This window comes from Aspergillus melleus (genome assembly GCF_016097325.1).
Source record: "Aspergillus melleus strain CBS 546.65 chromosome Unknown contig1, whole genome shotgun sequence".
NCBI lineage: Eukaryota > Fungi > Ascomycota > Eurotiomycetes > Eurotiales > Aspergillaceae > Aspergillus > Aspergillus melleus.
In genome coordinates, this window is record NW_025763370.1 from 3,066,103 (window position 1) to 3,079,090 (window position 12,988).

At 50.0% G+C, this 12,988-nt stretch overlaps 5 protein-coding genes across 5 annotated transcripts; 3 read left to right on the plus strand and 2 right to left on the minus strand.

The window, feature by feature from the left end:
- Positions 1–194: 194 nt before the first annotated feature.
- Positions 195–2,501, plus strand: LDX57_001077 (putative cytoplasm to vacuole targeting Vps64; the record flags this gene model as incomplete). The annotated part of the gene is made up of 2 exons (XM_046082720.1): positions 195–1,313; positions 1,371–2,501. 2 exons carry the CDS (start codon positions 195–197, stop codon positions 2,499–2,501), a joined length of 2,250 nt encoding a protein of 749 aa, XP_045938677.1.
- A 1,229-nt stretch (positions 2,502–3,730) lies between these two features.
- On the minus strand, positions 3,731–4,543 carry LDX57_001078 (ribonuclease P subunit p20 family protein; the record flags this gene model as incomplete). Its single annotated transcript, XM_046082721.1, has 2 exons — positions 3,731–4,374; positions 4,435–4,543. 2 exons carry the CDS (start codon positions 4,541–4,543, stop codon positions 3,731–3,733), a joined length of 753 nt encoding a protein of 250 aa, XP_045938678.1.
- A 664-nt stretch (positions 4,544–5,207) lies between these two features.
- LDX57_001079 (uncharacterized protein) lies at positions 5,208–5,963 on the minus strand (the record flags this gene model as incomplete). Its single annotated transcript, XM_046082722.1, has 1 exon — positions 5,208–5,963. The coding sequence occupies exon 1, from the start codon at positions 5,808–5,810 to the stop codon at positions 5,208–5,210; it is 603 nt and encodes a 200-aa protein (XP_045938679.1). The 5' UTR covers positions 5,811–5,963.
- Positions 5,964–8,644: 2,681 nt separating this feature from the next.
- On the plus strand, positions 8,645–10,163 carry LDX57_001080 (uncharacterized protein; the record flags this gene model as incomplete). Its single annotated transcript, XM_046082723.1, has 1 exon — positions 8,645–10,163. One exon carries the CDS (start codon positions 8,645–8,647, stop codon positions 10,007–10,009), a length of 1,365 nt encoding a protein of 454 aa, XP_045938680.1. The 3' UTR covers positions 10,010–10,163.
- Positions 10,164–11,010: 847 nt separating this feature from the next.
- On the plus strand, positions 11,011–11,649 carry LDX57_001081 (uncharacterized protein; the record flags this gene model as incomplete). Its single annotated transcript, XM_046082724.1, has 1 exon — positions 11,011–11,649. The coding sequence occupies one exon, from the start codon at positions 11,011–11,013 to the stop codon at positions 11,647–11,649; it is 639 nt and encodes a 212-aa protein (XP_045938681.1).
- Positions 11,650–12,988: the final 1,339 nt, after the last annotated feature.

The window sequence follows — 12,988 nt, forward strand, 5'->3', positions numbered from 1 at the left end:
GCCCCTTTTCGAGACTCTTTCCGATCGAAACCTCGAGGCGACCTTTCCTTGGACGTTTATATTTCCTTCATATACCCGACCGCGCTGTTTATTTACGGGGTTCATTCACTCGCGATTGCCTGGATGAGATAAGGACAGTCCTGCAACGGCCGTCGAACATACAAACAACAAACAATTTTCGGTGCCCCTTCTCCATGACTGCTGTGGCATCACCGCCTAGTGTGCAATCGGGGCCTCGCTTGGGATGGTACGACTCTAGCAACGGAGGACAAGGAGCCCTGTCTTCGATGAACGCGGATGAAGTCTCTCGAATGTTTATGCCACGGAAGACCGTTCAGCGATCGAATTCCTCTTCTTCTTTGGGATCAAATTCCTCTACGTCTACTGTAACCACAAATACCCCGAATACTAATGCCGGACAATCGACGAACCCTGAATCTGCTACTTGGTCGTCGAAGAAGAAATCATCGAGGAACATCTGGCCCAGCTCCAAATCGGAACCGGTCTCTGGTGTGAGTAACGCACGTCCTCAGGTGATGCCGGCCTTTTCTTCGGGGCCTGTCGCCGCCTCTACTATGTCTGCGATGCAACAACCTTCTATTGTTCCGTCTCAGCATATGCTTCAATCTTCTCAGCAAAATGGCGTCCGCGCTGGGAGCGCGCCATCCGGAGAGCCCCCCGCCATCTTAACGCTGCTGCCCATGAACGGCACTTTTGAAAAGAAACAGATCAATGTCCCTTATTTCCCTGATGTTCTGCGAATTGGTCGCCAAACGAATGCGAAGACCGTGCCCACCCCAGTCAACGGATATTTCGACTCGAAGGTTCTTTCTCGGCAGCATGCCGAAATATGGGCCGATAAATCTGGGAAGATCTGGATCAGAGATGTGAAGTCGTCGAACGGCACCTTTGTTAATACTCAGCGACTGTCTCCGGAGAACCGCGAGTCAGAGCCCCACGAGCTCCGCGAAAATGATACGCTCGAGCTGGGTATCGACATTGTCAGTGAAGACCAGAAAACCATTGTTCACCACAAGGTCTCCGCTAAAGTGGAACATGCGGGGGTTTATGGCACGATACCGAATATTCTTGATCTCACGCTTGGTGACCTAGATCCTGCGTCTGGGGGTGGGCTTCTCCCCTCTCCCCTGAGCCAGCCACTATCACATCTCCGAGGTCGCTCGGGGAGTACCATGAGCAACCGGAGTGTGCAGAGTGCCGCTAGTAGTCAGTTCAATGCGCTGCAACAGCAGCGTCAGATGAACTACTGGAACTCTCCGATATCTATTGAACAAGTTGTCAAAAGACTTACGGTATAAGACCCATCGTTCCTTCCTCAATATCCGCTTTCTAACCTAAGTGCTTTTCAGAGCGAGATGAAACAAGCCAAACAACAATCCCAGGAACTTCGCCAAACGGACGAATTTTTGACTACAATCATGAAGCCCGGTCATATAGAAAAAGAAAAGCCCAAGCATTCTCCGCCTGAGAGCACCTCTTCTCGACAGGTCAACGGGCGGCCAAAAATGCCTCGTGTCGACTCCTTTTCACGATTCTCCGACCCTCCAGCGCCCCCACCTCAACAGCCCCTACCCGAGAAGCCTGATGCGCTGCCGCGAAACGGCACTGATTCTTTGTCGCCCCTCAAGCGAACGGAGACTGAGAAGCCGAAGTTAGGAGCTGGAAACTCGCCTGTTTCGCGCGACTCGAGTCAAATCATATCTCTCATTGAAACACTTGCGTCTACTAGAAAAGAACTTGATAGCCAAGGTGCTCGTGTGAAAGAACTCGAGGCACTGCTGCTCCAGGAGCGCAATGCTCGTGAATCTGCAGAAGAGAGGGCGCGGAACTTGGAGATCCAAGGCAAGGCGAGTCAAGAACTTGATCGCGCGGCATCGTCTGATGATCAGCCTGATGACGCTCCACGTGACTTGGCGGACAAGCAAGGCCCCGGAAAGCTCGAAGCTGATGAGACATCAGCCGCACCGAGTCCACGGGAACCCGTTGAGGGCGAAGGCTTGGCCGATGATCAGGCGACCAAATTGCAACATCGCCTCGAGGCGATGATGGCTGACATGGAGGAGATGAGAAAACAAGTCTCCATGTTCAAAGATCGTGCGGAGAAAGCGGAGACCGAGACGGTTGAAACGCGCAAGTCCTTGGGCGAGATGATCGAGACGCTCCGACGAGAACACGCAGAGTCTGCAGCTAGCAACAAGCCTGTGGCTCAACAAGAAGATCCTACCGATGCCCTTGAGGCTTCGCCCATCAGGGAAGATGCGAATGGCCATGAAGCAAAGGACTCTGACCTACAATCGGCAGATGCCGTGCCATTGTCGCCAAAGAAGGATATTGAATCTCCTCCTCCGAATTTTGCCACACAGATGCATCGGCATGATGTCCTCGCACAGTCAAGTCCATACGCGTCGATGCTCGGAGTAGTGCTATTTGGGGTAGGATTAATGGCCTACCTGAATGGGTGGCAAAAGATGGACAAATGATTGGGCCGTCCTTCAGTGATTGAGCTCGAGCAGCGTCTCTTGTTGGGCAAGAGATGCTCTCTGACGACATTTTCAAATACCTTCGATCCTTCTCTATTTTCATTTTTGGACTCTATTATCTTTTGTATTTTGTTACATGCCCAAACTCGGAGTTTATACTGGATTTTCTGGGGTTTCACATTCTGTTTATTATCCTCGCTGAGACTGTTTTTGCCTTTGCAGTTATGATTGTCCATAACTTGCCCGACTTTCCCTCATCCTTCCCTTTTTCTCTTCTGTTAGTTCCCAAGTATCATTTTCCGCAGACGTCATGTTGTTCCAGTTACGATTTCCTGGCAGCAGAGGCCGGTTCGTTTTTCCTTTCTATGTTTATGTCTCTTTCTCATTGGCAGATCAAGGTCATCTAGGCTCGCCCGCCTTTGTGTATTAGTTTTATCATAGCAGCATCACTTCCCTTGGCAGTTCCAAAGCGATGAATGACTATTTCTATGATCTACTTTTCATCACTGACGACAGCTTTCGTTGGAATATCCTGTGTTCATCCAACATGGGTTGATTGGCCCATGCTTTTCAAGAAATACCCGGATAGTGGGATGTGGTTTAGGGGTTAGAAGGGTTGATATCGGTTGAGCAGCTTTTGATACACGCTTTTGTTTTTATTGTGCTTTCTAATTATCTTTGGATTTATCTCTAATATTTGTACATAGTCCAGCTTCGCATGAATGTTTTGCATATCCTGCAACCTGCAAGTCATATTCTCATTCAGATTTGAACATCCTGTCTCTTGCAGTGATGCTTTGGCTTTGCTTATATCGCATTAGCATATAAAAGGTACATTACTCTATATGTAACCCACAGTTCCGAGGTTCAAGACACCGGGTGTTTTCCCATAATCATGGCTGATGAGCATTTGTCCTTGCACCACAGTTAGGCAATGGACATAGCTCATCTTGTGAATATCAATCATCGGATATGTGGTGTTTTCTAGGAAACCACGACCTCTGAAGAGTGCACATCTTTAGCGCACGCCGACGATGTCAAGTCCGTTGAAACTCGATATATCAAGCCCCTGACGGCAGACAATGCCCACTCAATGTCAGAGATGTGCGCTTTCATCGCTGCATAAAACTTTCCGTTTCAAGAAAGCAGCGCCGCAGCCGTACCAGGTAGACGCTCCGCACAAGCCGAGTGCGAGCATTGCGAGATCCTTAACCTTGCCTTCGTGCCATTCATTTCAAAGCCACCGCGACCTCAACCATATTGACCCATCGAGTCCTCGTCTCCGGCAACTCCTCGTCCTCCCCGATCTTCGCCGCCGCATTGGCCGTGCGCTTCCGTTTCTTCGCCGCTGTCTTCGACCGCGGTTTCGCAGCATCCCCTTCCATATCCTCATTCCCAGTATTCTTCGTCCCCTCCTTACCCCCCTGCACCTTGTTCAAGCCCTCCTCCCCTTCATCATCAACAACCGCCCTCCTCCTCGCCTCCTCATCCTCAACAACATCATCCACAACCAGCACACTCCCCGTCTTCACCCGCACCGTATACTCCTCCCCCCTTTCCTCAAACCACCGCCCCACGCTCAACGCCTTCTCCATCGCCCGCCCCGTCGCTTTCACAAACACCTCCTCCTGACAGACCTGTTCTCCGGCCCGCGCTACCTGCGCGAGACGCTGCCGATCGCGCACCTTGCTGTTCGACAGCTCCACGGACGCCGTGGCGCGTTTCTCCGCCTGGCGGAGGAGCTTCTGGACGCGCTTCACCGCGCTCATGAAGGGGGATTTCGTGGATACGTAGACGGTCTTTGGGACGTTGGAGCCGGCGTAGGGGGATGCGATCGGGGCGTGGGGGATGGGGCGTTTTTGGACGCGCGCGTCTAGGAAGGGTTTGTTAGGTTGGAATGGTAAGGTAGGATGGGTGGTAGGGGAGAGCTTACATTTGGGGAGTTTGATCATGTCTTGGTTCTTTTTCTCGAAGGTGAGGGAGTGGGTTTTGGATTGCGGTTTTTGTTGTTTCGGCGGGGCCGGTTTGGGTGGTTGAGACATGGTGAGGAGGTGATGGATCGATGAATAAGTAGGTAAGTGAAGATGTGTATAGAGTGAGTCTGTAGAAGATCGCAGATTGGTTGTGCAGTTATCGTTGGATATCGGGGATTTTCTGTGGTTTGCGCTTCTCCAGAGAACTTGCGATGGAGTTGCCTGTTTCGGGTGTGTTTGGCTGGTTTGCATCGGGTGCCTCGTTGCCCTAAAGACCGGACTTGGACGATTGATTTCGTTGTCTGGGGTTTACATTTTTGTCAGATTGGCTCTTCAGATACCGAATCGTCGTGGGAAGACAACTTGACTGAAACTTTATTGTGAATGGCAATCATGGTTCTACTCGTCGCTGGCGTGGATCGCCGTTCTGCGCTGTCTACTCCATACTGCGCTAATCCTACGTGGGAAGATATTGCGAAACTTTATTAAGAAGCCATAAAAATTGGGACATGTGATATATAGAGTATGATGCATATATTGAGGACATGCCATAGCAAATGCTCGGAAGTGGAATGTACATGGAAAGCAAAGTCATTAAGTATCGTAAATCGCAACCGTCCCGTCATCCGTCATCATGTCGTAGAAAGATCGTCAAAAGTAGGTCGTCGTGGTAATACATGAAACGTTATCTCGCAGATGGATATGCATGGCAAGAACAGTGAGATTTTTGTTCTCACCCCGCAGCGTTCGGTGCGATCAGCTGGCTCGACTGCGCGAGATTCTTGCGCCCCGGTAGAAGCCAGGATGCGTGACGACGACTTCTCTTGATAACCGTCACCATTTTCGGCGACCCTTGAGCTACTACTGGAATGGCCTGCAGTTTGGCTTCTTGTAGCTTGATCTCTTGTACTTTGGGCTCCTGTACTTTGGGTTCTGTTGTTTCCGGAGCACCAGTTGGATAACGGCGCCGAACCATTGCCTTGACGGCATTGGTAATCTGAGCGCGGAAATGAGGCATGAGAGTCTCATCTCTAGGCGTGTTGATGGGTGTTTCGCCCGAGACGGCTTCCTCTTCGCCGCTCATGGCGTCGATGCGTTGCCTGGCATTTTCTTGTGCCGCTTTCACGGACTTGCGATAGACGTCGTGATGACCGAGACATCGGCGGAGGTCTGGCGAGTGGGACATGGATTCTCGCTGGAGTTTGCTTTGCGAGATCGCGGCCAGCTTGCCGGGGCCGGAGCCTTTGCTGGCGATGGGAGGAATGCGAGGGTTTAAACGAGGCAGTCCGCGACGGACCATTGCCGGAAATTGAGAGGCTTCTGGACCAAGGGACATTGTGACTAAGAAAGAATATGCATGTGCCTGGATGGCTTGTATCTGGACTTCTGAGGAAGGAGACCTTGGAAAAGCCAGGGGTGTCCTGTATGCTATATAGGCGCCGAGAAGGGACCCCCGGAGGCTATCAGATCGCAGCCTTTTTCCAAAAACGGAAGTACCCAAGGGCCTGGGTCGTCCAGAATCAAAGCTCAAAGTCCCAAGCTTCCAGACCGAGGGGTCCATCGCTGTCAATCACCGGCCGATTCCTCTTCCGGGGTCGAACGTGGCAAACCCCGGCGCAAGATTCGCATTCTCGTCGTCTGCTTGGTCGACGGCGTTGCCCGGCGTGGGCTATGGTGGCGGGGAGGGATTCATTCTAAGGATCTGGCGTTCCAATGCCATGGAATCGATCGATTTGACCCACTTTATACGGTCTTCAGAAGACCGAGCGTCCCTGGGGAAGCTTAATTCGAGTCCGATGATTTGTGGGAAGTGTTCCTCGTCCGGCTGCAAGTCACAAGCGAAGGGAAGCAACACGAGAGAAAAAGGCAACAGTGTCTACTGGCAAACCTTGCGTCCCTGGACTGGCCCATGTCTATCTGCTCGGGTGCCAGAGGTCCTTGTCAAGCCACGGGGCGTATGTCCCTAGACTCTTTGTTAGAATCGAGAGGGGTCGAGGCCTTCGCGGGAAAATTTCGACAATTCAAATTATATAGCCGAGACGACAGTCCAAAGTATCTGGAAAATGGTAAAAGTGCCATATTAAGACAGCACGGCGGTAAAGTCCGACGCTCGTTGAGAGATGAGGCGGGGAGAGAAGGTCTCGACGTCATTGACTACGACGACAAGTCCTTCAGTCTTTGTCATTCCTCCCCGGGTTCCACCGTCACAGCCTCTCAGCTGCAGAAGAGCAAAGTCAAATTCACCGCGTTTGAGTCAGTTCGCTTCGCTTGGTCAACCCGTGGACGTGGAGTCTCGACTAAGTCTGCACCGGAAGAACCCAACGCGATGATGTTGAAACTTCGCTAAGAAGTTTATCCTCTTCTCAACAGGACCGATTCTAGGGCTCTGACTAGTTGGTTCCTGCCCAAAGATGTCATGACTCCGCATTGCCATGCATAATTTTGCATTCATCGGAAGTCAATACTTATCCCGTTGGGGCATGAGACGACGGAAACCTTTTGCAGTTTACTTCAGAGGGTTCAACATGGGCAGCAAAACCGGAAAAGCCAAATCCCTGACACACTCGCAAACACACGTTCATCCCTCCGGACAACATGTCAGAGGTTGTCCGGGTCCGTTGGGCTATCCCATTCTCGGAATTGCGAGCCTCAAGCTGTTGCTGTGGTTGTCCAGACGCCGCCATTCCAGCGAAGCTCCACATTTCCAGCCAACGAGAGGACCCCAGAAACCGATAGAGGGAGTTCTGTTACCAGCCCCTCCTTGGATCTTGATTGGTTACGCTCTCGCAGCACCAATAGCCTCGTAGGCGTGGCTTACAGGTGCTGCCTCTTGAGGAAGGACTGGCGTCGGTGTTTGGTGGTGAGCGAGCCGTATTCTCACCGACGGGATATGCTTAAGGATTCGGTATTTGATGATATGGAATGCGATGAGTGAAACCAGAAGCTTCCATTATCTATCTCAAATGCCCTAGGTAGCTGTCAAACCCCGTAGTTGGAGTGGACCGTGCAATTAAGCAGCCTGGATGGACGTCACACTAAATTAGCTGCATTAGTCTTCCCGAGCGTTATAGCGTCGAACGGTCTACCTCAGTCCTCATTATGAGATAAGAATAACCAGGCAGCAGAGATCAAGTGGCGAACGTACAAGACCTGATGTCCCTCAGATAGGAAACTCTGAAGTCATCGTGAACGAAAGAATCTCCTTAAAGACCGAAATCCCGAGCGACAAACGCTTCCGACCAACTAGAATTGAACTTGGGCCAAATCGGCTTCTACGTCCTGCAAATCCATTATTCCATCTTCATCCTTCGAGCAGTTCTCCTCTGGCTTCACATGGCTTCTTTCACCCTGGGTTCGAGGTTTCCATTGCCGTCATCGTAGGCACCTCAAGAACTCCGATCTGTTCCATATCTCGATGATCGGAAAGGTCTCCAGCAACGGTCCTCATTTCCATGTGACAATGATAAGTTCCAGTCCCTAATTCCTCGGTTAGTTACATCACAGCTAATACATGTGGCTAGGATATTCTTTGTTCCGATCGTGATCAGCGAACCAGATCCCGTGGGAATCGTGGCTAGTATATATGAACTAGTATGTACAGATATGTACATAATTAGTATCCCAGAATAGTCTTAGTAAGAGACAGTTATCACTGGTGATCCTCATAGGTCTTTACGTACCGGAAGAAATCTACAGATTCACTTTACAGGCCAACCACTTCCAGGTAGTACAGGCTGAATGGTGACTGCGCACCTAATTCACGATGCTTTCAGACCTGCAAACAAATGGATTATGCATGATATTGCTGATGTTCGTTCTAGATAAGGGAACATGTATCTAGACAGGCATGCACGCTACCGGATAGTCCCGTGGTCAGAATCAATATATAACAAAGGCACTCTGGCCTGCTGACATCTCTTGCACAACCCTGAGGACATGTTTGGTAGCCATACGGTCCACTACAGCTCCCACTAACAAGTGAAGGCAACTAACCGAAGCACAAACAGGAGTTTCCCGAAGACCCAGACTGCGTGAAGAAAATCTTAAGAGCCGCTAGGGCGTGCATCGGGCGCTGATTGGACAGTCCCCGATTGTATACCTGCCTACCTGAGTCTCTCTCAAAGAACAGGGCGCTGTCTTCACTGTCCATCCCTACAAATTTCTTACACAATGTCTGCTCTTGCAGGCCTCCTTCTCGGACTTCTGCTCTCACTCTTCTCGATTTATCTGGAGATGACCCGAATCACCCAGGAACCGTTCAGCATCATGAAGGAATTGATGGGCCCTTTCCTTTACATTTGGGTGTTCCTCTTCATCGCATGCTTTCTGTATGGACGGTCCTTTTCCTCTTCCAAAAGCGAGAGAAACGTTGTGAAAGACCCCCAGGAATGTCGCTCGGTCATCTCTGCCACGACCTTCAGGAAGATTGACAATCAGCTCACGCCCCTGGAGTCCCGCGCAAAACACAACAAGAAGCTTCGTATTGTATTTGGTGTCGAGAATGCCTTCACCACTACCGATCCGCAATTTTCGCAGCTCTTTACCAACTTGACTGGAGGACTTATGCTGCTCCAGCCATGCAAATGGAAGACCTTGGCGGACAATATCGGTCACAACACCAGGCGCTGGCTAGATACACCCATACCATCTAGCTCCCATCGACTCTTCGTGCCTCTGACAACCATGGTTCAATCGTTGACCTTGCGCTTCATTTTCCTGAGCCTTTTCAGCACTGTTCAGCACGTGCTCGAAGTCCCCGACGCCGCGCTCGTCAAGCTGGCAGATGCAATCAACTGCACTTGGGGAGCCGCCAAAAAAGGTTGCGATGTCCCTGCCTTCAAGGAGAATGCATACCTGCAGGAAGCTTTATCGGCCATTTTTGAATACAACTTGTCGGACGAGAGAAACAACCCTCTGAGTGTGATCCTGCCGGGATTCGAGACTTTATGGCGGGTGGTTCTGCGGATGGTGCTCGAGCTTGGCTTCCGTCGCGAGGCAGGCCACGAGGGCTGGACGAAGACCTTGGTGGATTTTGCCAACAGCCCGAATAGGTACAAGATCTTGAGTCCGGGTTTGAGCTTTCTCGTATCGGCGGAGGGTCTCGTCAACGAAACCTTGCGCCTCTACCCGCCTACTCGTCGAATCTATCGCGACTTTCAGCAGAGTAAGCGCAGCGAAACTACAACCACCTACGCTGCCGATGTCGAGGCATGCCATCTGAGTCCTGAGATCTGGGGACCTGATGCCGCCGTCTTCAATCCGATGCGGTGGAGCAGTTTGACGAAGGCTCAGGAGGTAGCTTTCATGCCGTTCGGAGCCACCCCCTTCCAGTGCCCTGCTAGACCATCGTTTGGACCAAGGGCTATTGGATTGCTGGCCGGCGTGATACTTCGCGAGCTTCGAAATGAATGGACACTTAACAAGGGAAGTGATACCGTGAAAGTTCCGGAATTGAAGGGAAGGCTGAGCAATGAGAGGGGCGCATACAGTGATCTCTTCTTGGTGAGAGATGACGATCTTTTCATGCTTTCCTGACTCTAAATAGATCTATTATGTTGCCAGAGCCAGACTAGAGCTATCATTTCTCTCATGTTCCCTGAGCCTTGTTAACAATGGAACCAAATCTTCAGCTTCTGATCCTGTATACTTAGTAGAAAGCAATGTTCGACTGCATTCAGTCGTTTGTAGATGATAATCAACTAGCAGTTGAACTCGTGTGAGTTGCATTTTCCCTTTGCAAGTAATATCGATTAGCCTCTTCATAGAACGTAATTTCAATTTCAGCCTCTGCTGTATCCTTTACCATCAAATCCCGTAAGAACCTAAACATACAGATGAACGCATCCCGTCGCGCCCCTTACAAGGTGGACGTTCTTGCATTACCCTTGCATTAGCATTCTTTTCCGATGGTCCTTGCGTCCCAGATGAGACAATTATAGAGTTTGAGACATGCTCCGGGGAAGATGTGATTCTCGGGGCTTGATGTCACTTTAACTTCCATTAACCCCTTGATTTCCCTTTTCTCCGATTGTGTATTCATAACTTTGCTGTTTAGTACAGCACCTGCAGTTCGGAACAAATCTACAGCATGGATTCTGTAGCTCCGTATTTCTCCGACTAGAACGTGCCTTGTTTCTCGGACTCTAAAGGGTTCAGTTCCAGGCGGCTGGCTCTTTGATAGAGGGTTGACACGGTCGAATAAAAACATATCTGGCTAACACCGATTGATGTATAAGACGCCGGCACCACCCTCTATACATAGAATCTCCTCAGACGACCATAGAATTACCCGACATTCTACATTCTCATACTGACAACTTCGAATGGATTATTAGATATAGATGACGACATACACACGTTCATCATAAGCTGGAACTGACCCCGACAGGCTGTGGCCAAGCGGTCAACGGGATGAAGATCCGTGTGCCTACTAACCAGGAGTCATGGATAGAAACCTACTCTATCATTCTAAGTATCCGACGTAGACTCCAGTCTTAACCTAAACAGATCTCTCGAACAGAACGAAAATTAGAACCATGACAAGAGTTCTCTGCTCCGCCCCAGGCTGCACCAAGCCCGGCGGCCGCCGATACTGCACGCTCTGCCTCATCCCTAATAAAGCAGCCATCTACTGCTCCTTCCTATGCCAACTCGACCACAGAATCGAGCACCAGCGCACCTGCCGCGGCTCCGAGCTTGCGAACTGTTTCTTGATCCGCGCCACGCCCGCTCCTTCTGGGAAACAGGAAACCGACGCAGACGCTAACGCCGATGCCGTCGAGCCCTGTACGACGGGGTGGTATTGCGACGCGGCTACGCAGACCATGAAGCTTGAGGTTAGAGAGGACGGGCGGTTTGCGGAAGAGGTTGGCTTGTTCTATACGCACCGCGAGTACGTGGATTGGTGTTATGAGGTCTATGGAAGGTTTCGGTTTGGTGTGCGTGGTGAGGACCTGGGGGCTGATCAGTTACCGTTGAATACGCTGGCGAGTCGCTGTATGGGATGGAAGGTGTATGGGGATGTGGTGGTGGTTAGGTCGGAGGATGAGCAGTCGCGCGGCACCTCTGAATTCTTCTCGAAGGGGGAGCTATTGAGCACGATTGCGTTCTATCGAGAGGTGGATCCGAAGATTTGGTTCGCGAAGAAAGAGGTGGCGAGGATTGGGGCTTTGTAGGGTGATGGTGGATGGGTTGAGAGATGAGTTTACGATGGCGTATGCGGGAACATGAAGCAAGGGTTTATGGTCTTTTGATGTTACTAGCGATTGAGCGATTTCTGTCTTTCCCAAGCAAAACGATACGTAAAGAGTACTACGTAGTACTTCTTTTTTTTCTTTCTTTTCTCTCCCTGTCAAAATCTGTGTCTAGTGCCTGGACTGACGGTATGCCGTACTTGTTCACCAGCAAACCTAGCGGAAAGGGCCCTGGGATTCTGTATTGTATCTCAGCCTAGAGTTAACTCGTCTGAGATCGAGACCCCTAATGGCGGAAGGGATCCCCGTGCCCTGTCAGACACGCCTGACAATCAACCCGAAACCCGCCAAAACATGGAGAAGTTGATTGTTGATTTGATTTCATCATAGAACAGGGTTCCAGTCGATTGACCACTCGATGTCAATAGTTAGCTTATGATTGTACGGAGTACTCCGTTGACGGAAGCTCCATCCCGAGACGCAAATCGTTTCCGACCGATCGGACAGGGAGCTGTCATTTCTCGTCAGGGTGCTCTGGAAAAGACTCCCGTTGGGAGATGATTGCTCCAAAACAAACCCTGCTTCAATTGTTGCAATCCGATTTGTTTGAAGGACTCCGTAACGTAAATCACAAGCGAGCTGCGAATCTGAGCGAGCCGCGAATTTGTATTCCCATACAAAATGGCACTTTTCAACTTGGAATATCTCAGCCATTTCTATGTCGCATAAAATATTATTTAAAATTAGGATTATATGAAACTATTTAATGATAATATACTAGATTTTAATCTATTCTTTAGACTAATTGTCCAGGTATTATAAATTACACTGTATTATAACGCTCCTTATGTATTTGAGACTCCCATAGGTTTCTTTGTTACATAAAAAAAAATATTATACAATTTACCTATATAATACTTCAGGTCTTCAATATATTTTATTAGAATAGAGGTATGGCTGAGATATTCCAAGTTGAAAAGTGCCATTTTGTATGGGAATACAAATTCGCGGCTCGCTCAGATTCGCAGCTCGCTTGTGATTTACGTTAATTCGCAGAGGGTTCTATGACATAACAGAAGGCCACCGACGTCAGGAAGGTCATTCGTCAAGGAAGCCAAAGCCACGGGCTGCTGGTCAAAATCTGGACTTGCTGATCTGCAGTTGATCAATAATATTAGGGGGTGGATGTTGCGTCATGAGGCACACTTCATGAACGCGGCTCAGGGTGCCGTTACCGACTATCTTCTGTAGACTATTGGCGTATAGACGAAATGAAGGTCTGTCTGTCTTATCGTGTCACGAATACGGAGATAGCGACGAG